Below are 27,008 nucleotides of genomic sequence, written 5' to 3' on the forward strand. Positions count from 1 at the left end.
AAACATTTGCCAGTGTTTGTGAGCGTGTGTGTAGGCAACCTGCCCCTCCAAAGCATGCAACCGACTGACATTACAAGCGTTATTCAGCAATTTTTAGGGAGAGATTTTTTATTAGAGAAGAATGGATTAACTTTTTGAACGCTAGTTACGGATGCTATAGTTCTCACGTTTCACATTGGGTTTATTAAGTACAAAAATACATGTTTTTAATTCTGGTGCTGCTCTGCGCACACTCAAGCTTGTTAGCTAGCTAGCTCTGGTCCAACGTCTAGCCGACTCTCGGAAGTTCAAAAACATTCAAAGCCAGTCACGGCTAAAAGGAATCGAGGATTTGAATGAATTTACTTTTTGTAGCAGGTTTAGGAGAACTTAGGCAACAGGTTTGGAGAATTAACCTGGCAGATAAGGAGAATTTTGTTAAGGTTAGGGAAAGCGTTAGGGTTAACAAAAAAAAATTACTTGACAAAAGCTGGATCTCTTCTATACATGACCATATAAGCCGCTCCTCCGTAGGAAATATTCTGTGGTCCTAATTCAGGTAACGCATGTCATACTGTAACAAGATGTCCAGCGCTACTAGCTAAACCTCCTCCCTTCACTAGGTCTCCCCACCTGAAACATTTCAGTCAAATCTCGCATCCTACACTTGTCTGATCATCTTGCATGTAAACAACTATAGCTTGCTTGCTCCATATTAAGCTGCTCTATCCGCACTGATTGGCGAAGTAATTTAATGTTGAGCTAATGTCTTTTTTTCTCCTTCGATATCAGAGGTTTAAAAAGGAACAAAGCAACGATAAACCTGTACTTTTTTGGGTTCGAACTGGTTCAGGACTTTATTTTGCTGGTCAGAATAGTGGAACAAAACAATTTTTAAAAAAAAGGTTATGTTTAGGGCTGTTGCGGTGACCGTATTACCGCCACACCGGAGGTCACTAGTCATAAAGGCAGTCAAATTCCATGTGACCGTTTAGGCACGGTAATTAGGCTTCTCCAAGCTTTGATGCTGCTGATGGTCATTAGTAGCCTACTAAACTTGGTACTCAGCACTCTATTGTCCTTCTAAGCACTCTGACACCAATGCAAACGAATCAAACACTTAATGAGAGCCCATGAGCTCATGTTGCACAACATTTCTATAGGCTATGCAATCGCGCGAGAAAACAGAGTGATGGCCTCTACTAAAAAGATGAAGATCCCATCAGCTTTCTATAGGCTAGGCCTACTATATTTATTTCTCAACTTTCCTAATTTTAAAACACATTGTTTATCTTTACAACAGGAGTATAGCCAACCTGGCTGGCATGAAAATGAACCACGGGAAAATCATCCTCCATTCGCTATTTAAGCCCATAGATGACATGTATTTTTCCCCGCTGCTCCTGCTTCAAGACAGGTGCATGAAAATGGTCCACTCTAAATCAAAACAAATTTCACACATATTATTTAGTATACGTAAAGACAAGATTCAATCAAGAATAGTCTGATGGGTGACAATATTAGCCTATCACTTGTGAATTATATATTTAGTAGTGATACAAACCTTATCAAAAACATATAGGCCTATGGGCCCAGCATTTTTTCTAATCATAGTCACAAACCTCATGTAGCCTAGCCCATAGGCCTATATGTTTTGATAAAGATAACTAAAGTGGCCAAATATCTTTTTAAAATTAAGCACATTAAGCAACTTTACAAGGGGTTTAGAGCCTAACTGGCATACATAAGCAGAGCGTGAGTTTCAAGTTTGGGGAAGAAAATGTTCACCATAAAAATGCACCTTCATAATAAAAGCACTACATGCATAATCGCATTTGCGGTCACTTTTGATAATGGTGTTTTCCGCTAATGGAACATTTGCACTTATAGCCTACTACCATGTGCGCATTGCTGCGCTTATAATGTGAAGAAATGGCCTAATAGTTTATCATCAACATTTAAAGCGAAATGTTCTGTTCTGACAAAAAGTAAATGTGGACAGTTCTTCCAATATCTACCTCGAAATTGGATAAGGACGCGTCCAGTTGCATCCCCGATGTGTCCATCTTCACTTGCAGCCTGTGAGAAAGACCTGCTCACGTGATGGAGAACCATGTGAGTGAGAGGTGCTTAGGAGCATGCTCAACACAGTCTAAAATAAAACAGATTTATTGTGAAGGTGTAGGCTATATTACATGGATTTATTAGACTTTTTTTTAAATGTAGATGTTCCAAAGGTCTGCATCAGTTGCTTGTAGGTGTAGGAGCAAGGAGATGCTAAATGTGTTCATGTTAATTAACAGTCGTGAGACCGACAGTTATTTGCTTGACAATCACCGGCTGACGACATTTCGTGACCGCCACAGCCCTAGTTCTGTTCAGAATAAAAACGATTGGAAAATTATTTTGGTTCCAACCCCTAGTGCATACACAACAGTCCCTTTTCCCTCCACGCCAGAGGGATCATTGACCAAAAGATAATGTTGTTCATATCTCCAAAAAACACACAAGAAAACCGTACAAAACAGGAATCATAGCCAAAATGTGAAGAGGGGGGAGGTTTGATTTAAAGCCTAAATGATCTGGCCCTAAAAGGTGACCCTTCATCACAAAATAGAGCTGGTCTAATATCTCTTTATAAGCGTGAGGTGATGATGGGTTGGCACACGGTCTGCAGCGTAAATGGCTTTCTTGAGCCAAAACGCTCAACTATAAGATGACATGTAAAAATCTGCCACTTCTCTGCAATGAATTTAAAAAGCATTTTGCAACCATTAGTAATTAATAATAGCAGGTAAGATTTGAGAAAGTCAGTCCGAGAGAGTAAGAGAGGTAATATGGTTAGTGTTGGGTATTTCATGTTGGTGAATAAAGTTAGTTCATACCCACAATTGGACGGTAAGTCAATCCGATTCATCCACAATTTAGACAATTTGAAAGACTGTTAAATCACCCGGGCAGCAGAACCTCTGAAGAGGTGAGCTAATAAAAAATAAAAAAAGCTGAGATTTCGATCTCGATTCAACTCGGAGAACTTTAGTGCCCTCATCAAAACTAAAACAAAGCCATGTGAAAAGCCTGACTTAAACCCGTTACCAGTTCAATTCATCGTTTACTTCATTTCCGCAGTCAAAGGGACTTTTCAGCGGCGTAACATTACGGCCACATAAACCCCTGAGATGTAATACTCAGTCTCTAATACTCTTATCGGGAGAGGGCTAATATCACATTATAAAAACTGAAATCCGGCTTTCATGTCATACTGTGGTCGGTTTGTTGAGTGACTCAGCGGGGTGCTTTATTTGGTCAAATGAGAGCAGTTGGGTCCCAGCCCTTTCCTCTGTTCACACACACAATATACCTGGATGTGTAGCCAACATTAAGCAGTGCTTCCTCTCAGAAAACGTATGGACGACCAGTAGCAAGAAACAGTCATAGAAGTTCAAAATGAAAGAGTACAAAACCATAAAGTGGCAGAGGCCGGTGCGCTCCACTTCCTAGCCATCGTGGACTTTATGAGAAGAAATCCAACCGAAACAAATTAGCAGCCGGGCCCCAAACAAACGGGGCCGTAAACTACAGTAAGAGACAAATTTTTATGTACGTTTGCCAGGAGGGACATAAACCAGAGGGGTTTCAAACTGTGACATAGAATAGAGGTGCATTAAAAGTAAATCTTCCCCCCCTCTTCTTGGGCTCTATTGTGCTGTCATGTTGTTCCGTCTTTATGGACTCGCAGAACACGGGCCTCTGCCTTTTTTCGGGGTAATTAATTAAAACGAGGAAGTTCGCGGAGCCTTACAACTCGATTATTAGGCTGTCCTTTTGAAGTTTTATTTTAGGGCGGAGGAGGCAGGCCGAATCAGGCCCTAAATCACAGGGGCCGATGTCGTGGTGTTGAACTGTTTGCAGTGTCTGGCTTATTGGAACGGCTTGTCAGGATGTGGCGGCCGCCGAAGACCAGATTGTCGCCGTTTCGTGGTTAAATGAGGTTTTTGCGGCCGCAGTTACGGTCAACTGATGAGAGTCAGAGAAAGAGTAATGACCAGGCACCTGCTGCTGCCACTAGACATCCTCTCAAATCAGATAGACAGAGACAGACAGAATGTAAACAGGGATTGATAGAGATTCTTAAACAATGAAAGGCAGGCAAACAAAATAATCTACTCTACAACCTGCACTGCTTATGCCAGTCAACTCAACAGCCATTGGTCATAATCAATAGGATTAATGACCGATGAAAATGGTGCAGTTTTGATAAGGCACAGCGGACAATTTCAAACAGTTGTGTGACAACAACGGAGAAATCAATCACAAAAGATCAGGAGTTCATCAATACTACAAGAGCATGTTAAAAGCAAAATACACAGGTTTTAGCAAGTTGTTAGCAACCGTGCATTTTATACCTTTTTTGATCCAGCAAATCCCTCGGACTCCAGAAAGAAATAGGCAAAGGGCATCAGGACGAAGAGGCAGAGATTGGAGAAGAGCGACACCAGATTCCACAGGCCTGTATGGGCAACATTTTATCTACTTAACAATCAATCAATCGTTCAAGATTGTCACCAAGCCAAATACAACATGACAGAAATCACATCTTACAATAAAACACCACCTCCTCAGACCTCGGCTGCATCCTAAATGCCGCCCTATTCTCCACAGTGCATTACTTTTGACCAGGGCCTATAAGGCTCTGGTCAAAAGTTGTGCACTATGTAGTGCAATAGACAGGGAATAGGGCGCCATTTGGGACACATATCGAGTCATGAGAAAGCGTTGCTTTGGATCGATAGAAAGCCCAGTCGCGTCCACTGGCCACAATCCATTCCTGCAGTCATCTGCTAAACCGTGGACTCTGATGACCCCTTGTGGCTGGAAATCAAGATGTTTTTACTACCCTGGTCTTGTGGAGCTGTGGGTGTGCAGACCTTTGTTCTAGGAAAGAACTAAATCACACCTGTTTCAGCTAATGATATGTTAATGACTTGAGTCAGGTGTGTAGAATGTGGCACCCTGCAGGCCACCGGGATTGTGGTTGGTGACTATCGCCGTTGGGGTCACGTTTAAGGCAAACGTTGCAGTCATGCACAAATATAAATCAAGTCTTGACTAATGTAACTTTCTCTGATAGACCACCAGGTTCTGTCCAAAATGGCACCCTATTCCCTTTGAAGTGCACTTCTTTTGATGAGGCCCCATAGGGCTCTGGTCAAATGTAGTGCACTTAACAGGGAATAGGGTGTCATGTAGGACACAACCCCACCAGTTTCTGTGGGAAACAGATCTTTGTGACACGATGTATAAAAGGAGCGATTCTGTTACGTTACATGTGGTTAAGTGAACGAAAAGCACTCAAAACAAGGAAGTCAATCCACATTAAACCTCTGTCCCAAATGGCACCCTATTCCCTACACAGTGCAATACTTTTGACCAGAACCCTATGTGCCCGGGTCAAAAGTAGTGTACTGTATTGGGTGCCATTTGGGACGCAAACAAAATAATAGGATGCAATGTGAATGACAGTACAGACCATGGATGAGGGAGCCATTGAGCCACTGAATGTAGTAGTTTCTGGGGAAGGAGAGCAGGATCTCATTGCTGATGATTGAGAAAGGCAGGAGGAGGACAGCCCCACCCGACATGGCCAGGGTGAAGGTGCACAGGTACAGTCTGTGGGGAGGAGCCACACACACAGACACACAGACACACACAGAGAGAGAGCGAACGAGAGGAATTAGTAAGAAAGTCTACAGTTTGCTGTGGAATCAGTTTTGTTAAAAATAGAATCCTTACTTGCTTTACCAATTTTCATATATACCCATTGATTCTTGAAGAATATAGCTCATGAGTTGTGTTTACAAACATTGGCGTAAAACTATGTAAACAAACACTGTACAACCTCAAAACATGGTTAAAACTATAAAAAATGTGTTTGTAATTAAGAATTCTAGCTTTAAGGAATTGTTAAATGACACGTATCGCAGTATTTATTCATATAAAAATGTCAGTGTCACAGCTCTACACATCACCATTCAAATACATACAATGGCGACATTCATGCAGCAGGCTATGAATCATTTGCCAAAATTGTATTACTCAAGTATAACTGTAGGCCGGCCAACTGTCATTTAAGGATTAGTGTTAGATTACACGTCGCATTAATAGAGAATCTGCATGTATATACAGTGTGACAGGGATTAATAATAAGGGAATTAAGTTGTTTAGTGTCACAGGCAGCATCCCAAATGGCACCCTATTCCCTATATAATGCATTACTTTTGACCAGGGCCCTATGAGCCCTGGCACTACATAGGGAAGAGGGATGAATTTGGAACGCAGCCCAGTCGACAACTTAACTTAAATACTAGTGGTGCAGATGGCCACTTCAGTGTCTATGAGCTAAATGTCAATATGACCCTCTCCACCCCGACAACCTGGCATCCCAGCAGAGCAGGGGCCTGGGCTGCAGCCTAGGCGAGGAGGTTGCCAGATTCTGCTGCCCAGAGGACTACACCACACCATCTGCTCTGGTTCGCCGTGGGAAGTGGGCAAGGTCGCCACTTTGATATATGGCTGGAAAACCTAATTAATTTAAAATGTTGAACCATTTACTTGGCTCAGCCGTTTCCCCTTGCAGTCTCACCGTCAGCTGGACCAAAGAGGACAAATGACAAAGTGGGCCGCAAACATATGGCCACGTAAAGGCCATTGTTATTGCTTTATTACCAGAGTTGTGTTAGGCACTGCGTGCAGTGGTGATGCAACGTGAGTGACAAGTCACATCAGCCATTCAAACCGAGACAGGCTACTCTGTTGTTTCTCCAAAACCTGACTGCCTGACCCTCAGCCGTTCCACATATCTGATCTATTCCAACATTAGCACACCTGATTCATCAAATCAGGACTTGCTGATTAGTTGGCTAGTTGAATCAGGTGCTACTTGGGAGAAAAAAAAATCTAATATGTGGAATGGCTGAGGGTCACGAGGATCCGCTCAGGAAGCACTGAGATACTAAAAGTAAAGCTATTGCTCAACCGCTTTATTGAAAGTAGTTCCACTCACGATATTCTGTTGACGACAGCATCTTCATCCTCCTGGTCATCTGAGGGAGGGGAAACCACTTAGTCACAGCAGGTACAGCAAGTGAACCCTACAGAGACAACCAAGGGCCTCTTGGGACTACAAACCCCATGTTGCCTGGTTCAAATCCCAGATGGTACGACAATTAATGCATCAATGAAACTTAGGGAGTCACTTTTTCCTACGGTCCTAGTCTACGGGCCAGTACCAAACAGCTTAATATTCTCTATATAGTGCACTACTTTTGACCAGTGTCCACGGGGCCTATGTAGGGAATAGGGTGCCATTTGGGATAGTTTAGCTACTGTACTGGGTGCAGAGAAAAGAACAACCTAGAGTTTGTGGGCACAACAATCCCCAGAGGATCTTTGACGTGGTATAATTTCGTGGTATAACTTCTAACCCCCCCTTAAAAGATTTAGATGCACTATTGTAAAGTGGTTGTTCCACTGGATATCATAAGGTGAATGCACCAATTTGTAAGTCGCTCTGGATAAGAGCGTCTGCTAAATGACTTAAATGTAAATGTTAAATGTAATTTTAAAGGAGCTATGAGAAACCAGGGCGACCTGGACATCCCACATTTGTCCAAGAACGACGGGTGTAGAACAGACTTCATGATGCCGCGTTAGAGTGATTCTTCTTTGATTCTACATATAGTCCAACTTGCAGTTAGGCTGGCTATAGGACCATTTTTGTGCATGATTATGGACCATCAGTCTTTTCTATCAACACACTTCAATGTGGGGTCATTATTTTCATCGTATGGAACATAATATGGAAAGCCATATATGTTCATCTTGAGAGAATTGCTTCCCTCCGAATGAATTTCAAAAGGGTGATTGCATTTGCTGGCCACTGCTGGAAATGCATCGGAAGTTCCATCAAATGTACATGCATTTTCACCAGTTACGAGTCTCATAGTATAATATGCTGGGTTGGGGATATGTCTTTCTGTCAGTCAGACGCAGGTCAGCTCCTCGTTACTCATTTACCATGAGGTGTGTCTAATGTACGTTACATAGTCGTATACAGTCCATATACAGTCTTGACACATGCGAGGGTCTATGTGCAAACACAGCATGGACAAAAGATTTAGCTTTGTAATATTTGCTGTGGAAACAAATGGGACTGTGTGTGTGCAAGGTGTGCAACTATTAGCTTTGCAAGTATTACATCCATTTTTTTATTGATAGATATGCGGTGGTTCCAACTTCACGTTTTGTTATTTTAAGTACAATATTCACCATAAAAACAGAACATGACCACTAACCTGTTTTCCTCTTGTACCTGGTGATGATGCAATACGACACAATGTAGAGTACCGCAAACAGTAGGAAACAAATCTGAAGAGACAAACAAAAAACGATTATGAACACTTAGAACACTGCTGCAGTGTACATACTTTATCAATTTGACAATATCTGGCATGATGCTGACGTGAACGCGTAGCACAATTTGACACACTTATTAGCCTCCCCGACAGACACGGGCTCCATCGCAAATGGCTCCCTATTCCCTACTTAGCGCACTACTTTTGACCAGGGCCCATAAAGCTCCATTTCGGGAACCTGATATGGTGCTATGACATTTACTATACTAATATAATAAACAGGCGACACGTGGTCTATGACAGCAAGTGTGTTAGGATATGGATCATTGGCATCATGTACCGTATACATGGAGTTATTTCCTTAGGACAGCTATGATTGATGGAAGTTGGGATGGTTGCCTGGATGAATACCAGTCATGCATGTAGCCTTGATCAGGTTACAGACAGACCCCCCCCCAAAGGCCTCTCTCAAGTCTAGGTAATTCACTCATACAGGGAACGAATAGCCTGGGTGGGAGGGTGCCGACACTGTTGCTGCCCATTATTCAACAGCACCTTGTCTTGTTTAATGAATACATGCCCAGTCTACGTCTCAGAGTAGGAGCGCTGATATCGGATCAGGTCCCCCTGTCCGTGTGATCTTATTCATGATGATCCAAAAGTTGAAACTGATTCTAGGTCAGTGCTCCTAGTCTGAGACACTTTATGAATCAGGTTACAGGCCACACCAAATCCAAAGCAAATTGTGTAAACAGAATAGTTGCATCTGATTTCGAAGGCAGATCTTACTTCACATATACTGTTCATGTAAAAAGGCCCTAAGAGTGGGTTAAACCATAAGTCATCATAGTTTGACACGAGATAAGCCAACAATTCCAATTTGAACTAACGCCACAAACTAGGCTAATTCATTAATTAGTCTACATGCAGCATGATCTGGAATTAGGCGTTCTAACAACGACTGAATTAATTTTTCAGAGTGCCATTCCCAAACCCTGGTCCTCAGAGACCCAGCATTGACAGAAATATCCCACATTCCCCTTCGGACAGTGGGACAGACAGCAACTAGGCCTAACGTTAGAATCATCCTCCGCAGCAGCAGCGGCACTATCAGCACTATCTCCCGTCATTACATTACACAACACGAGACGACAAGAGTCAGCAAGAGTGCAGGCAGACAAGACACATTCAACCTGTCTAAAGTACGCGTAGACAAAGGATGGCTCAAAAAAATAATACATATACACACAGACACATATATATACAGTTGAAGTCAGAAGTTTACATACACCTTAGACAAAAATATTTAAACTCACTTTTTCACAGTTCCTGACATTTAATCCTAGTAATAATTCCCTGTCTTAAGTCAATTAAGATCACCACTTTATTTTAAGAATGTGAAATGTCAGAATAATTGTAGAGAGAATGATTTATTTAAGCTTTTATTTCTTTCATCACATTCGCAGTGGGTCAGAAGTCTACATACACTCAATTAGTATTTGGTAGCATTGCCTTTAAATTGCTTAACTTGGGTCAAATGTTTTGGGTAGCCTTCCACAAGTTTCCCACAATAAGTTGGGTGAATTATGGCCCATTCCTCCTGACAGAGCTGGTGGAACTGAGTCAGGTTTGTAGGCCTCCTTGCTCGCACACGCTTTTTCAGTTCTGCCCACAAATGTTCTATAGGATTGAGGTCAGGGCTTTGTGATGGCCACTCCAATACCTTGACTTTTTTGTCCTTAAGACATTTTGCCACAACTTTGGAAGTATGCTTGGGGTCATTGTCCATTTGGAAGACCCATTTGCGACCAAGCTTAACTTCTTGACTGATGTCTTGAGATGTTGCTTCAACACATCCAAACGTTTCCTTCCTCATGATGCCATCTATTTTGTGCAGTGCACCAGTCCCTCCTGCAGCAAAGCACCCCAACAACATGATGCTGCCATCCCTGTGCTTCACGGTTGGGATGGTGTTCTTCGGCTTGCAAGCCTCCCCCTTTTCCTCCAAACATAACGATGGTCATTATGGCCAAACAGTTCTAATTTTGTTTCATTAGACCAGAGGACATTTATCCAAAAAGTACAATCTTTGTCCCCATGTGCAGTTGCAAACCGTAGTCTGGCTTTCTTTATGGCAGTTTTGGAACACTGGCTTCTTCCTTGCTGAGCGGCCTTTCAGGTTATGTCGATATAGGACTCGTTTTACTATGAATATAGATCATTTTGTACCCGTTTCCTCCAGCATCTTCACAAGGTTCTTTGCTGTTGTTGTTGACAGAACGCGTCTTCTTCCTGAGCGGTATGACGGCTGCGTGGTCCCATGGTGTTTATACTTGCGTACTATTGTTTGTACAGATGAACGTGGTACCTTCAGGCGTTTGGAAATTGTTCCCAAGGATGAATCAGACTTTTGGAGGTCTACAATTTTTTTCTGAGGTCTTGGATGATTTCTTTTGATTTTCCCATGATGTCAAGCAAAGAGGCACTGAGTTTCAAGGTAGGCCTTGAAATACGTCCACAGGTACACCTCCAATTGACTCAAATGATGTCAATTAGCCTATCAGAAGCTTCTAAAGCCATGACATTTTCTGGAATTTTCAAAGCTGTTTAAAGGCACAGTCAACTTAGTGTATGTAAACTTCTGACCCACTGGAATTGTGATACAGTGAATTATAAGTGAAATAATCTGTCTGTAAACAATTGTTGGAAAAATTTGTAGATATCCTAAACGACTTGCCAAAACTATAGTTGGTTAACAAGAAATTTTTGGAGCGGTTGAAAAACAAGTTTTAATGACTCCAACCTAAGTGTATGTAAACTTCCGACTTCAACTGTAAATTTGCACACAAAAAACTGGCGACTTACAGATTAACGGTAAACAATCCTAATCCCTGACAATTCACAGCCCTATAATGTATAAATAATGCAAGAAACTTCACCGGGTAAGTTCTCTGAACGTGGGGGAAAAAACAATCAGATTCACAGCATTACATAGGATGAAGATGGTATACTCCAAGCCGCAGCTCCATAGATGGCAGCATGCGTGCAAAACTGAAAGCGCGAACCACCGCTTTTAATCATGGCAAGGTGATCAGAAACATGACCGAATATAAACAGTGTAGCTATTCCCTCCGCAAGACAATCAAACAAGCTAAGCGTCACTATAGAGACAAAGTAGAGTCGCAATTCAACGGCTCAAAACACGAGATATATGTGGCAGGGTCGACAGTCAATCACGGATTACAAAAAGAAACCCAGCCCAGTCGCAGACAACGACGTCTTGCTCCCAGACAAATTAAACAACTTCTTTGCTCGCTTTGAGGACATTGAAATATTTGATATTGTTTATACACTTTGTTCTGTTGGAATTTAGAATTCCCAAATCAAACACGGAGAGCCCACAGGTAGCGGACCCTCCTTCACTGTGGCCAACGTGAGTAAAACATTTAAACGTGTTAACCCTCGCAAGGCTGCTGGCCAAGATGGCATCCCTAGCCGCATCCTCAGAGCATGTGCAGACCAGCTGGCTGGTGTGTTTACGGACATATACAATCAATCCCTATCCCAGTCTGCAGTGCCCACCATTGTTCCTGTTCCCAAGAAAGCGAAGGTACCTGAGCTAAACGACTATCGCCTCGCAGCACTCACTTCTGTCACAATGATGTGCTTTGAGAGACCAGTAAAGGATCATATCACCTCCACCCTCCCTGATACCCTAGACCCAAAAAACTTTTTGGTTTTATATATATATAATATTTTTTAACTAGGCAAGTCAGTTAAGAACACATTCCCATTTTCAATGATGGCTTAGGAACGGTGGGTTAACTGCCTTGTTCAGGGGCAGAATGACCTAACCGCCTGCTTTACATTGCACTCCACGAGGAGCCTGCCTGTTACGCGAATGCAGTAAGAAGCCAAGGTAAGTTGCTAGCTAGCATTAAACTTATCTTATAAAAAACAATCAATTAATCATAATCACTAGTTAACTACACATGGTTGATGATATTACTAGTTTATCTAGCCTGTCCTGCGTTGCATATAATCGATGCGGTGCGCATTTGCGAAAAAGGACTGTCGTTGCTCCAACGTGTACCTAACCATAAACATCAATGTCTTTCTTAAAATCAATACACAAGTATATATTTTTAAACCTATATATTTAGTTAATATTGCCCGCTAACATGAATTTCTTTTAACTAGGGAAAATGTGTCACCTCTGCAACAGAGTCAGGGTATATGCAGCAGTTTGGGCCGCCTGGCTCGTTGCGAACTGTGTGAATACCATTTCTTCCTAACAAAGACAGCCAACTTCGCCAAAAGGGGGGATGATTTAACAAAAGCGCATTTGCGAATAAAGCACAATCGTTGCACGACTGTACCTAACCATAAACATCAATGCCTTTCTTAAAATCAATACACAGAAGTATATATTTTTTAAACCTGCATATTTAGCTAAAAGAAATCCAGGTTAGCAGGCAATATTAACCAGGTGAAATTGTGTCAGTTCTCTTGCGTTCATTGCACGCAGAGTCAGGGTATATGCAACAGTTTGGGCCGCCTAACTCGTTGCGAACTAATTTACCAGAATTTTACGTAATTATGGCATAACGTTGAAAGTTGTGCAATGTAACAGGAATATTTAAGCTTAGGGATGCCACCCATTAGATAAAATACGTAACGGTTCCGTATTTCACTGAAAAAATAAACATTTTGTTTTTGAGATGATAGTTTCCGGATTCGATCATATTAATGACCTAAGGCTCGTATTTCTGTGTGTTTATTATATTAAGTCTATGATTTGATATTTGATAGAGCAGTCTGACTGAGCGGTGGTAGGCACCAGCAGGCTCGTAAGCATTCATTCAAACAGCACTTTCGTGCGTTTTGCCAGCAGCCCTTCGCAATTCTTCAAGCATTGCGCTGTTTATGACTTCAAACCTATCAACTCCCAAGATTAGGCTGGTGTAACCGATGTGAAATGGCTAACTAGTTAGCCGGGTGCGCGCTAATAGCGTTTCAAACGTCACTTGCTCTGAGACTTGGAGTAGTTGTTCCCCTTTCTCTGCATGGGTAACGCTGCTTCGAGGATGGCTGTTGTCCTGGTTTGAGCCCAGGTAGGAGCGAGGAGAGGGACGGAAGCTATACTGTTACACTGGCAATACTAAAGTTCTTATAAGAACATCCAATAGTCAAAGGTATATGAAATACAAATCGTATAGAGAGAAATAGTCCTATAATTCCTATAATAACGACAACCTAAAACTTCTTACCTGGGAATATTGAAGACTCATGTTAAAAGGAACCACCAGCTTTCATATGTTCTCATGTTCTGAGCAAGGAACTTAAATGTTAGCTTTTTTACATGGCACATACTGCACTTTTACATTCTTCTCCAACACTTTGTTTTTGCATTATTTAAACCAAATTGAACATGTTTCATTATTTATTTGAGGCTAAATTGATAGTATTTATGTATTATATTAAGTTAAAATAAGTGTTCATTCAGTATTGTTGTAATTGTCATTACTACAAATAAAAAAAAATGTAAAAATCTGCCGATTAATCGGTATCGGCTTTTCCCCGACATCCAATAATCGGTATAGGTATTGAAAAATCATAATCAGTCGACCTCTAGTCAGTACAGGTGCATCAAAGCTGGGACCGAGCGACTGAAAAACAGCTTCTATCTCAAGGCCATCATTCTGTTAAACAGCCATCACTAACATTGAGTGGCTGCTGCCAACATACTGACTCAAATCTCTAGCTACTTTAATAATTAATAATTGGATGTAATAAATGTATCACTAGTCACTTTAAACAATGGCGCTTTATATAATTATTACATACCCTACGTTACTCATCTCATATGTATCTAGTGTACTCTATACCATCTACTGCATCTTGCCTATGCCGCACAGCCATCGCTCATCCATATATTCATTTGTACATATCCTTATTCATCCTTTTACACTTGTGTGTATAAGGTTGTTGTTGTGAAATTGTTAGATTACTTGTTAGATATTACTGCACTGTCGGAACTAGAAGCACAAGCATTTCACTACAGTCGTGTTAACATCTGCTAACCATGTGTATGTGACCAATTAAATGTGATTTGATAGTACTTGTCAGACAGAGAACTTACAGTTTACTGTATACTGATAGTTGGGGTGGGATTGGCGTGGGGTATATGGGTTCCGTGAGTGGCTTTGACAATTTTATTGGATTCTTCACATTTTACTCAACAGTAAAAATAAGTTGGGTTCAAATCAGATGTTGGGTACTATATTTATTGAATATTATGTTTATCCTAAAAATGTAAAGGGCCTATTTGGGTACAATCAATTAGCTTAATTTCTACAGAAATGAAATTTTAACAATGTTGCAGGAATACTAATCTGTTTCTAACTACAGAACCGATTTCAGAACCATCTGAGATGGTGGGTGTCATGGCTTGCTGAAATGACATGGAATGACTCTGAAGGTAGGGGGGCATTGGAGTGCCATCCTGCAGTTCATGTCATTATTACTTCACACATATCAATAACAAGCTCTGGCCTGTCTGGTGCAAGAAACCCTATACACCCTGGTTTAGCTGCAAATACACTTTAAAGTCATATACACTTGAAAGTCAAACGTGTGACGCCAGTGACAAAAGTAGGCTAAACAAGTTATAATTAGGACAGCGTTTCCGAAACTCGGTCCTGGGGACCCCAATGGGTTCCCGTTTTGTTTTTTTTGCCCTAACACTACACAGCTGATTCACATAACCGACGCTTGATGATTAGTTGATTACTTGCATCAGCAGTGTAGTGCTAGGGCAACAACAAATATTTTGCATCTCCTGGGGTCCGCAGGACCGAGTTTGGGAAACCAAGTATTAACACATCCATAAGACAGCATAGTCAAGCAGTTTCAGTTTTACATAGTTAGAATACGAGACTGATGAGAGCTTGAGTTGAACAACAACCTTACGCCCAAGAGAGCAACATGTAAGAGGCAGCTCTATCAGAACCAGTTTAGTGTGTTTAACTGTTACTGTCCTAGCTCTTAGCTAGCAAGATAATAATCCTAATGGATTAAGGCAAGCAATGTGGAAAGCTAATTGGGTAGCCGCTACCATCATATTGAACAATGACTAGTTATTTAACTAGTTAACTTACTTAACCTCCATCGATAAGAGACAATACTGTGCAGCTGTATTCATCGACCTGGCCAAGGCTTTCGACTCTGTCAATCACCACATTCTTATTGGCAGACTCAACAGCCTTGGTTTCTCAAATGACTGCCTCACCTGGTTCACCAACTACTTCTCAGATAGAGTTCAGTGTGTCAAATTGGAGGGCCTGTTGTCTGGACCTCTGGCAGTCTCTATGGGGGTGCCACAGGGTTCAATCCTCAGGCCGACTCTTTTCTCTGTATACATCAATGATGTCGCTCTTGCTGCTGGTGATTCTCTGATCCACATCTATGCAGACGATACCACTCTGTATACTCTGGCCCTTCTTTGGACACTGTGTTAACTAACCTCCAGATGAGCTTCAATGCCATACAACTCTCCTTGCATGGCCTCCAACCACTCTTAAATGCAAGTAAAACTAAATGGATGCTCTTCAACCGATCGCTACCAGCACCTGTCCTGACTTAGGTATTGGTAGATGTCCACATATTCTAAGTGTCTGGTTAGACTGTAAACTCTTCTTCCAGACTTACATTAAGTCTCTCCAATCCAAAATTAAATCTAGAATCGGCTTCCTATTTTGCAACAAAGCATCCTTCACTCATGCTGTCAAACATACCCTTGTAAAACTAACCATCCTACCGATCCTTGACTTCGGAGATGTCATTTACAAAATAGCCTCCAACACTCTACTCAGCAAATTGGATGCAATCTATCACAGTGCCATCCGTTTTGTCACCAAAGCCCCATATACTACCCACCACTGCGACCTGTATGCTCTCATTGGCTGGCCCTCGCTTCATATTCGTCGCCAAACCCACTGGCTCCAGGTCATTTACAAGTCTTTGCTAGGTAAAGCCCCGCCTTATCTCAGTTCACTGGTCACCATAGCAGCACCCACCCGTAGCACATGCTCCAGCAGGTATATTTCACTGGTCTTCCCCAAAGCCAATTCCTCCTTTGGCACCCTTTCCTTCCAGTTCTCTGCTGCCAATGACTGGAACGAATTGCAAAAATCACTTAAGCTGGAGACTCATATCTCCCTCACTAACTTTAAGCACCAGCTGTCTGAGCAGCTCACAGATCACTCCACCTGTACATAGCCCATCTGTAAATAGCCCATCCAACTACCGCAGCCCCATACTGTTATTTATTTGATTTGCTCCTTTGCACCCCAATGTCTCTACTTGCACATTCATCTTCTGCACATCTATCACGCCAGTGTTTAATTGCTAAATTGTCATTATTTTGCCACTGTGACCCATTTTATTTCCTTACCTCCATTATCTTACCTCATTTGCACACACTGTCTATAGACTTTTTTCTATTGTGTTATTGACTGTATGTTTTGTCTATTCCATGTGTAACTCTGTGTTGTTGTTTGTGTCGCACTGCTTTGCTTTATCTTGGCCAGGTCGCAGTTGTAAATGAGAACCTTTTCTCAACTAGCTTACCTGATTAAATAAAAGTGAAATAAAACAAAAATAAATAAAAAAAACTTGGAGATTTAACGTGGCTAACCATCGTTGTGGAGCTAAAATAAAAGCAGGCTAACCAGCTAGCTAGTTAACTACTATTATACATTTTGAACGCATAGTCAACAGTTTACATTGTGGGTAACCTTAGACTATTAGCACTGGTAGGTAGTTATGTGCAACTTGCTATCTAACAAGCCAACGTTAGCTTAGCTAGTTTTGACCTGTCAGCTGTAAGCAGCATCGCCACATATCAAACGTTAGCAAGCTAGCAAGACGAACTTACAATGTATTCTCGAACTTGACTGTGGAAATTCTGTTCTCTGATAGTAACATCGTCTTCTTCCATTCTTCATATTGCAAATGCAAGTAAATTGCCTCACTACACACTAGTCGTACAACTGACGTCCATAAAACCTGTCTATGGTCAAAAGAAAAACAGCTCAGATAACAGCCAAAGCTCACTGTTGCCGTTCCAACGAAGTCCGCTCATTTTCCACCGCCCAAAAAACGCCCCAAAATAAATTACATCATCATTCCTCGACTAAAAATAATGACCCGGAAGCCGTTTTCCCCCCGGTACTTGTGTTTCCTGGGTCGATTGTCAACAACAATGGCTGCCGTCATGAATATACACGTGTCTATAATTTGACGTTTTAGATAGTTTTGTTTATCTATTTCATGTGTTCCAAGGTAACGACTGGTAGGTTTTATATTTGTATTTATTTTAACCTTTTTGGTACCTCTTTGCTTCATAAACAAGCTTTTCTTGCTTCATAATCATAAACAAGCCAGTTTGCTTCTTGCAACGCTTTAAACTCGGTGAGACACAGAAAGGAATTTAATTATAAAAGTCAGTGTCTTTCGCCAAGTAATAATAATAGCATAGCTAGGGAGTTAACGATAGTTAGTTATATCTGTTGCAGAGATGAAAGGCAAGGGGAAAGCAAAGAGGAAAGGAAAGAAAGACACTGGTAAATTGCAAAAGTATATGATGACAGTTAACGACTTTGTAAAAAGTAAGGTAGGCTGTGATGAAACTGAAGAAACGGAAGATGGCAGTGGCTTGAGATTTGTTAAGAAGAAAAATAGAAAAGAAATGCGTAAGGAGAAAAGAAAGATGAAAAAGGCTAAAATTAAGAATCACTATGAAGGCTACAAGGCTCTCAAAGCATCCACTGGTGACAGTGAAGAAGTTGCAACCCTATCTGATAAACAACAAACAAAGAAGGTTAATGGAAAAGTAAAGAAAGACGAGCCAGTATCTCAACAACCCAAGTCAACTCCTGTTGAGACTGCCTCAGGAGAGAAGGCTGAGAAAAAAGGACCTAAGAAACCTTCTAAGAAAGAAAAGAAAAGAAACAAACTGGAAGAATCAAGAAAGAAAGCTCTTTTGGAAGCAAATATTGCTGAGGACAGAGAAATTAAGAGGTTGGAGCGATCTCTTGGGTATAACAAAAGGAAAAACAAAAAAAAACTTCCCCAGTCATTCGCTGATGATGGACTGGATTACATTTTGGGGGTGCTGGATGCTGGATCGGCAGCTTCATGGATAATGCATGACAGCGATGATGACATGGACATTGCCAAAGAGAAATTAAGGACATTGGTAGACAGTGAATCTGAAATGTCCGGCGATGAGGAGGAAGAACAAGGAGATGACTCGGATGAGGAGGGCAGTGAACTAGACAGAGATGGAGACTTGGATGCCATCGAGGAAGAGGAAGATGAGATAGATGAGGAGGAAGAAGATGGAATGGATGAGGATGACGAAAGTGAGATTGATGAGAGTGGTGGAATAGCTTCGGAAGAAGAAAATGGAAAGGATGAGGGAGTTGAGAGTGGAGACTCAACGCTTGCAGGGCCGAAAGCTGACACTGTAAGTTGCCCAATTAGAATCTAATTTGTGAATTTCAGCTAAATTTAAGGACCTGTTTCCCAAGACATAGATTAAGCCTAGTCCTGGACAAAAGAAATCAAGCTCGGGGGAGAATCTCAGCTGAAAACACTTTTTAGTCCAGCGTTAGATTTAATCTGTGTCCGGGAAACCGGCCCTAAATGTATAGACTGAGAATGAAACACTACTCTGTATGTATAGGCTGTCCCGTCAGCAGGAAAATACGTGCCTCCTCACCTACGGGACACCGGGGATGATAAGCGCAGAGCTGAGTTGGAGAGACTGAAGAGACAAGTCAAAGGACTTGTGAACAGGTAACGGTGTTGATCTTGACTACTATATGCTCTTTCATCCTAATCAATGTACCTTGGCCGTGTTTTATCTGCTGTCACACCGGATTTGTCACAATTCATATTTTGGTGCAAGGGGTGCTCAAGGTCCGTATGTATCAAGCGTCTCAGAGTAGGAGTGCTGATCTCGGATCTGGGCCTGTATCCACAAAGCATCTCAGAGTAGGAATGCTGATCTAAGATCAGATTTAGCTTTTAGATCATCATGAATACGATTATATGGACAGATCCTAGATCAGCACTCTTACTCTGGGACGCTTTGTGGATACGGGTCCAGGTCCCCTCTGCAGTGTAATCGACCGAAAAGGCAAAACTCATCCTAAATCAGCACTCCAACTCTGAGATGCCCATGTAGCTCAGTTGGTAGAGCATGGAGCTTGCAACGCCAGGGTTGTGGGTTCGGATCCCACAGGGGACCAGTATGAAAATGTATGCACTGAATAAGAGCGTCCACTAAATGACTAAAATGTCAAATGTAAACATACAACCCTGAGTTTTGTGTTTTGGTGTCTATCTTGGTTCAAACATTGTTGTCCTGTGCTGCATTCTCCTCCGTAGGCTCAGTGAGGCCAACATGGCGTCCATCAGTGGCCAGCTGGAAGAGCTGTACATGAGCTCCAGCCGGAAGGACATGAACGACACCCTGACGGAGATCCTCCTGGCAGCCTGTGTCACCCCAGCCCTGATGCCTGACAGACTGCTCATGGAACACGTCCTGCTTGTCAGCATCCTGCATCACACAGTGGGGCTTGAGGTAGGTTCGAACCGCATCAACACAATTACCTGTCATTCAACACACACAGCTGTGTCCCAAATGGCACCCTATTCCCTATATAGTGCAGGCCCCTGGTCAAAAGTTGCACTCTATAGGGAATAGGCTGCTATTTGGAACAAAGACATAGTTTATAAGTGAGGGGGCTATTCACAATCAGCTATAAATGACAGTTGAATCCTAATGGATTGGTAGCAGGTATAAATGTCTTGACCTCTATTCTCTCTTGGTGACCTTTAGTTAAACTTTACTTCACCCCGTATGCTCTTCTGATAAGAGCACGGGAAGAAGAAAATAGTATTTTGTAACAGTCGGTGTGAGAAAAGGAGTAACCATTTAACCTGTGAAAGGCCATTAGCTTGTGGTTTGTTTGATTTGCGTCCTCAGTGTGACTTGTCTCCAGTTCCTTTATAACCTAATTCCTCCCCTTTTGATGAATGGGAGAAGAAGCAATTCACACCTTCCTATTAGCATTATCTCTTTCAGTCTTGTTTACTCCCCACCCATCAGTAAGTACCCACACACACACATTCACATGCCCACCAGCATTCTAGGTTCCATTGACTTCATTGCCCTATTTTCTGACCTTTGACATGATGAACCATTTTGCAGGTAGGGGCTAATTTCTTGGAGACGGTGGTGCGGCAGTTCGCCGAGTTGTACAAGAGCCCCGGCGAAGGCAAGGAGTGTGACAACCTGGTGGCCATGGTGGCACATCTCTACAACTTCCAGGTGGTGCACGCCCTCCTCATCTTTGACATCCTGAAGATGCTGGTGGGGGCCTTCACCGAGAAGGACATTGAGCTGGTCCTGTTCGTGCTGAAGAACGTAGGCTTCGCCCTGCGGAAGGATGATGCCCTTGCGCTGAAAGAACTCATCTCTGAGGCCCAGAGCAAGGCCAGTGGTGTGGGCACCAAGTTCCAGGACGAAAATAGGGTACGGTTTGTCACAGCAGCACCACTCTCAACATCACCCGCTGTCTAGACGCACCTCATTGTTGGTAACATTAATCAACCAGGGTCATTTTACATTTCGATTTTGGTCATTTGACAGAGACTCCTGTCCAGAGCAACTTGCAAGTCAAATGTATTAGCAAGCCAACTCTCTTCTGAATATCTTCTCTATCTTTAGGTGCGCTTCATGCTGGAGACCATGTTGGCTCTGAAGAACAACGATATGAGGAAGATCCCTGGCTATGACCCAGAGCCTGTTGAGAGACTCCGAAAGCTACAGAGAACTCTGGTGGGTTACAGATCTGATTGACTTATGCCTTTACAACTGTCATACCATATCCTCAAAGCCATTCTTTGCTCAGCCATGAAATATTCTTCTGTTGTTGACGTTTCCCCTGGTAGTTCTTAGCTAAAACCGCCAGGGGGCACTATAATCTCACTTAGCAGTTTATGTGATAGGTTTGAGCACCCAGATAAGGGGGAGCATGAAGAAGTAGGGTGAGGTTGCCACTAGACACTGATCTTGGGTCAGTTTTGCATTTCCTCCACTAACATTGAAGGTTGGGATTGGGTAAGGAGAAATTGATCCTAGAGCTCTATTTAGGGGAAACTTCACCCCAGAGCGTTACGTGAATGAGTTGTAACTGTTGAGTTCAGATTCACCAGAGTTCGGGGGGCAGTGATGTGAAGCTGAGGGTCTCTCTGGAGAACCTCCTGGCTGCAGAGCAGGTGGGCCGCTGGTGGATCGTGGGTTCATCGTGGTCCGGGGTCCCCATGATAGGTGACCAGGGCAACAAGACCTCAAAACAGACTACTGCAGAAGGAAAGGTACTAAAAACCCTAAAAGATCTGGGGCCGTATGCATCAAGTGTCTCAGAGTAGGCGTGCTGGTTTAGGAACAGTTTAGTGTTTTAGATCAAAACGAATAAGATTATATTGACAGGGGCGGACCTGATCCTATATCAGCACGACCACTCTGAGATGTTTGATACATATGGCCCTTGTTGCTTCACTAAATCATTACAGTAACTCTTTCGTATTAACATTTGAGTGGCCATTCTGAACTGGACAGCATTTTCAATGTATTTTACTGATCATAATGACAATTTCCCTTCATCCGTCTCCTCAGTTCAGCTCCAAGGTCTTAGACCTGGCCCGGAAACAGAGAATGAACACAGACATCAGGAGAAATATATTCTGCGTGATTATGACCAGCGAGGATTACCTAGATGCCTTTGAGAAGCTGATACGGTGTGTTTTGCTTCCCCACCCTTTTGCAGCATTGAAATGCTTGCATACCAAGCTAGCCATTGCCACACGTTTTAATATGTGGCACTGCATTCTTTTCTGTGTGCAGGCTGGGGCTGAAGGACCAGCAGGAGAGGGAGATCGTCCACGTGCTGATGGACTGCTGCCTCCAGGAGAAGAGCTTCAATGCCTTCTATGCTGTACTGGGAGAGAAGTTCTGTGAGCACGACAGGCGGTTCCAGGTAAGAGAACAGTGCCCGTAATTATAAAGCCTCTCAGAGTGCTGATCTAGAATCAGTTTTGCCTTTTAGATCACAATGAGTAAGATAACATGGACAGTCTCCTACTCTGAGCTTTATGATTGCCCTGGCATTCTAATGGTTCTTAATTGCTCCATAGCGTTGTGATTGGGACATTCACTCTATAGCCACCCAACTATGACCCTCAGTTCACCTCAACAGTGTGGGGAAACAAGGGAGGGTCACTTCTCCCTCTCGCACCTTTCTGATGTTTCGTTTCATGCTGTGAAAGTAGACAATGGTCATAATCCCTCACTTCCCCTTAAGCTTCCCTTTAGGTTACTGCCCATATCTCTGATAGTGATAACCATTGTCCCATTAAAGAGCTTTCATCTGAACCGGTGCAAATGTTTGGTGTTCACAAGCGGACTAGATCAGGATTATGCGTTTGCTTGCTGTATTTAATGGGTTGGAATCACAGGAGGTTGGTGGCACCTTTTTAATTGGGGAGAACGTGGTAAGGACCGGAGCTGAATTCATGGAATGGTATCAAACACATGGTTTCCAGGTGTTTGATGCCATTCCAATCACTATGTTCCGTAGTTCTCCCTTCAGAAACCTCCTGTGGTTGGAATGGGTCATGGATTGTAATACTGGGCCCGTATTCATAAAGACTCTCATAAAGCGTATTCATAAAGCGTTTTTTTCGCCCCAGTAGGTATGCTGAAGTTGGATCTGTTTTTTTCTTTTGGATCGTAATGAACGTGATTGCACATGCACTGGTACTCTGAGACGGATAGACTACTGGAGTTCTTCCATATCCTCCAATCCCCCAGTAGTCCCACAGATCCTCTGTTGTATGTTTCCCCAGATGACATTTCAGTTCAGTCTGTGGGACAAATTCAAGGACCTGTCCAGCCTATCCAGCAGCACCTTCAGCAACCTGGTCCAGCTGGTCACACGCTTCCTCCAGAGAAAGTGCCTCTCCCTCTCCATACTCAAGGTCTGACACACCATGTTATAGAGATTAAATCCGGTCATAGGGAAGTGATTTGATGAATGTTAAAGGGGAAGTTCAGTATTTTACAACCTAATGTTAGATCTTTTCTTACCCTGAAAGTAGTCTATGGGCCAGGAGAAACAAATCCATGGTTCGGATTTCTTTAAACTGCCACTACAAACGTCAGCTAGCTAACTTACCTTCGAATTAACTTTTGGTGACACTTTCACTCTGTCTCTTTGTAGGTGATAGAGTTTGGTGAGTTGGACAAGCCTAAAGTCAAGTTCCTGCGTCAGGTATTGACTAAGCTGTTAAAAGACACAGAGACTGAGGATCTTACAAACATATTTGGAAGGTGAGTGACGTAATGCATCGCATTCCAGTTTCTCAGTTTCCGGTTAATGACATTTTGCATACGGGCCAGGGTATATCAATGATAAACACGTGTTTTCATCACGCATACATTTTCTGAGTCATTCTATAATTTGTTGAGCAGAAATTCTATCAGGGCCAGATTCTTCTTCTCGCCCAGTCATGAAAACCTCTCCTCCTTGTACTTTGGCTATCCTGTAAAACCGCACCGCTGACGTTTGACTATGTGAAAAGTCTGGTATCAATGTCTTTCATTGTGTTCGGTCTCGTCAGGATTTCGGGAATTCCCAAGCTAGGAATGCTGCGGGAGGGTTTGAAGCTGTTCATCAGTCACTTCCTGCTGAAGAATGCCCAGTCGCAGGGACCAGCTGAGCAAGCAGACCTTCTGTCAGAGCGAGCCGAGGTTGCCACCAAGGCCATGGAGGCCAAAGAGACTAAACTCAAACTGTAAAACACAAACACACAATGGGACCCTGGGAGAACACCAGGAGAACAAAAGAGCCCTGTTGGGGAAACATGCTCGTTTTTTACAGACAACAAACCCAAGAGATGTTTGTCTCTGTGTGCAGTATGAAGGAGGTTAAGAGGTAGTTTTGCGAGCCAATGTGGTATGCTAGGGTACCTGTAGACTTCCAGTCATTACGCTAACGCTCGTTAGCATTGGTTCGCGAAACTACCTCTAACATCCTTCATACTGCGCACAGAGACATAAAAATAGTAACCTACGAGTTCATCTGACTCTGGGTAAGTAGCACTATTCCTTTAAAGATTTCACCATTTTGTGTGAGTTTGAGGATTGCCCCAAATAAGGTGGTCTGTAATTTGAATGATCTCCGTTTCGTAAACGACAGAGATGACTTCTGATGATATTGTAAATATCCAAATGAAGTAGGGGCTTCATCAAGTGGCAATGCTAATGAACATGACAGTGGAAAATATTTCCAGTGTAGTTACTCTAATGTATTGAAGTCACTGTCACAGTGGATATTTCCTTTGTCTGTATATTTTAAGATTAAGATCACTTTATTGGTCAGTTGCACTCAAGGCCCAATCGAAAGTTGGCTTCCGCTTTTAACCCAATCCCTACACATACAGATACAGTTTTTTTGGGGGGGTGGGGGGCTGCCACACTGGGCACCCGGGGAGCTGTTGTGGGGGGAGGGTTAAGTGCCTTGCTCAATGGCACAAAGGCAGGTAACGGCATTGAGGATTTGATACCAGCAACCCTCCAGTTGTGAGCAGTTCCCAACCGATTTTTTTCCCGTCTAACCCAGGATTCTAACTGGCAACCCAACGATTGCTGGCTCGCCTGTCTAACCACTAGGTTACTTGCTGCCCCCGTTGTACAAATTTCATGTTATTCAGTTTTTAAGATACATCAATGGTATGTAGTGTACTAAAATGTATTTTACAGATGAATACAGGATTAACCGAGTCAAATGTTTCCAAACTGTTTATAAACATTCGCTGTCGGTGCATGAGGCAATAATAAACCTTTTTTTCACGTTGATTAATCTGGTTAACTGGGTCTCAATGCATTTGTGTTTTTTCATGGCAGTGCATTAATTAACTTTATTTGTATAATGTCAATAGCAGTCAAACTGGGGTCATATTCATTAATGTACACAGTAGTAAAATATTTTGCTATGGAAAATGAAAGCGAGCGTTTCTTATTTGACAACTTCAGACAGTTCTTCCCAGTTACAGTGTGTATTCTTCAATTTGGTGTCTAGTGAAGAGCTCTCCAACAAGTGGAAAGCGAGCTACCGAGCAATTCTGAAAGTAAATGCATTTTTTCCCCCACGTGTCCAATCTCAAACTTTCAGAAACACAAAGTTCCCGTCTACTATCCAATCAAAGCCTGACATTATCCCACTCCTAGTTAGCAACTATTGGGTTAAAAAGCCCAACGTAACATTATAAACTCATCAAAAAAAGAAACGTCCTCTCACTGTCAACTGCGTTTATTTTCAGCAAACTTAACATGTGTAAATATTTGTATGAACATAAGATTCAACAACTGAGACATAAACTGAACAAGTTCCACAGACACGTGACTAACAGAAATGGAATAATGTGTCCCTGAACAAAGGGGGATCAAAAGTAACAGTCAGTATCAGGTGTGGCTACCAGCTGCATTAAGTACTGCAGTGCATCTCCTCCTCATGGACTGCACCAGATTTGCCAATTCTTGCTGTGAGATGTTACCCCACTCTTCCACCAAGGCACCTGCAAGTTCCCGGACATTTCTGGGGGGGAATGGCACTAGCCCTCACCCTCTGATCCAACAGGTCCCAGAGGTGCTCAATGGGATTCAGATCCAGGCTCTTCACTGGCCATGACAGAACACTGACATTCCTGTCTTGCAGGAAATCACGCACAGAACAAACAGTATGGCTGGTGGCATTGTCATGCTGGAGGGTCATATCAGGATGAGCCTGCAGGAAGGGTACCACATGAGGGAGGAGGATGTCTTCCCTGTAACGCACAGCGTTGAGATTGCCTGCAATGACAACAAGCTCAGTCCGATGATGCTGTGACACCTCCCCAGACCATGACGGACCCTCCACCTTCAAATCGATCCCGCTCCAGAGTACAGGCCTCGGTGTAACGCTCATTCCTTCGACGATAAATGCAAATCCGACCATCATCCCTGGTGAGACAAAACCGCGACTCGTCAGTGAAGAGCACTTTTTGCCAGTCTTGTCTGGTCCAGCGACGGTGGGTTTGTGCCCATAGGCGACATTGTTGCCGGTGATGTCTGGTGAGGACCTGCCTTACAACAGGCCTACAAGCCCTCAGTCGAGGCTCTTTCAGCCTATTGCGGACAGTCTAAGCACTGATGGAGGGATTGTGCGTTCCTGGTGTAACTCGGGCAGTTGTTGTTGCCATCCTGTACCTGTCCCGCAGGTGTGATGTTCGCATGTACCGATCCTGTGCAGGTGTTGTTACACGTGGTCTGCCACTGCGAGGACGATCAGCTGTCCATCCTGTCTCCCTGTAGCGCTGTCTTAGGTGTCTCGCAGTACAGACATTGCAATTTATTGCCCTGGCCACATCTGCAGTCCTCATGCCTCCTTGCAGCATGGCTAAGGCACGTTCACGCAGATGAGCAGGGACCCTGGGCTTCTT

General features: G+C 42.9%; 2 protein-coding genes across 2 annotated transcripts in view; one reads left to right on the top strand and one right to left on the bottom strand.

Moving 5' to 3' along the window:
* The window catches only part of lmbr1 (limb development membrane protein 1), a 55,703-nt gene extending 38,143 nt beyond the window's left edge, over positions 1-17,560 (bottom strand). Inside the window, exons 1-5 of the mRNA XM_029756135.1 lie at positions 17,332-17,560; positions 8,334-8,406; positions 7,043-7,082; positions 5,510-5,649; positions 4,386-4,489 (exon numbers count right to left, since the gene is read on the bottom strand). Of these exons, the coding sequence (XP_029611995.1) occupies positions 4,386-4,489; positions 5,510-5,649; positions 7,043-7,082; positions 8,334-8,406; positions 17,332-17,394 (420 nt within the window). The 5' untranslated portion in view covers positions 17,395-17,560. The remainder of the gene's footprint in view (positions 1-4,385; positions 4,490-5,509; positions 5,650-7,042; positions 7,083-8,333; positions 8,407-17,331) is intronic.
* A 67-nt stretch (positions 17,561-17,627) lies between these two features.
* nom1 (nucleolar protein with MIF4G domain 1) lies at positions 17,628-25,388 on the top strand. The gene is made up of 11 exons (XM_029756136.1): positions 17,628-18,924; positions 19,144-19,256; positions 19,851-20,046; positions 20,677-21,000; positions 21,196-21,306; positions 21,675-21,845; positions 22,147-22,268; positions 22,375-22,507; positions 23,376-23,507; positions 23,750-23,859; positions 24,150-25,388. Exons 1-11 carry the CDS (start codon positions 17,974-17,976, stop codon positions 24,325-24,327), a joined length of 2,541 nt encoding a protein of 846 aa, XP_029611996.1. The 5' UTR covers positions 17,628-17,973; the 3' UTR covers positions 24,328-25,388.
* Positions 25,389-27,008: the final 1,620 nt, after the last annotated feature.

This window comes from Salmo trutta, chromosome 6 (assembly GCF_901001165.1).
Source record: "Salmo trutta chromosome 6, fSalTru1.1, whole genome shotgun sequence".
Taxonomy (NCBI): Eukaryota; Metazoa; Chordata; class Actinopteri; order Salmoniformes; family Salmonidae; genus Salmo; species Salmo trutta.

Coding starts and splice junctions, on each gene's coding strand:
- nom1 (XM_029756136.1), top strand. CDS start 17,974: ATGAAAGGCAAGGGGAAAGCAAAGAGGAAAGGAAAGAAAGACACTGGT. Junction 23,508..23,749: donor TCTCCCTCTCCATACTCAAG/GTCTGACACACC, acceptor GTCTCTTTGTAG/GTGATAGAGTTTGGTGAGTT. Junction 23,860..24,149: donor CTTACAAACATATTTGGAAG/GTGAGTGACGTA, acceptor CGGTCTCGTCAG/GATTTCGGGAATTCCCAAGC.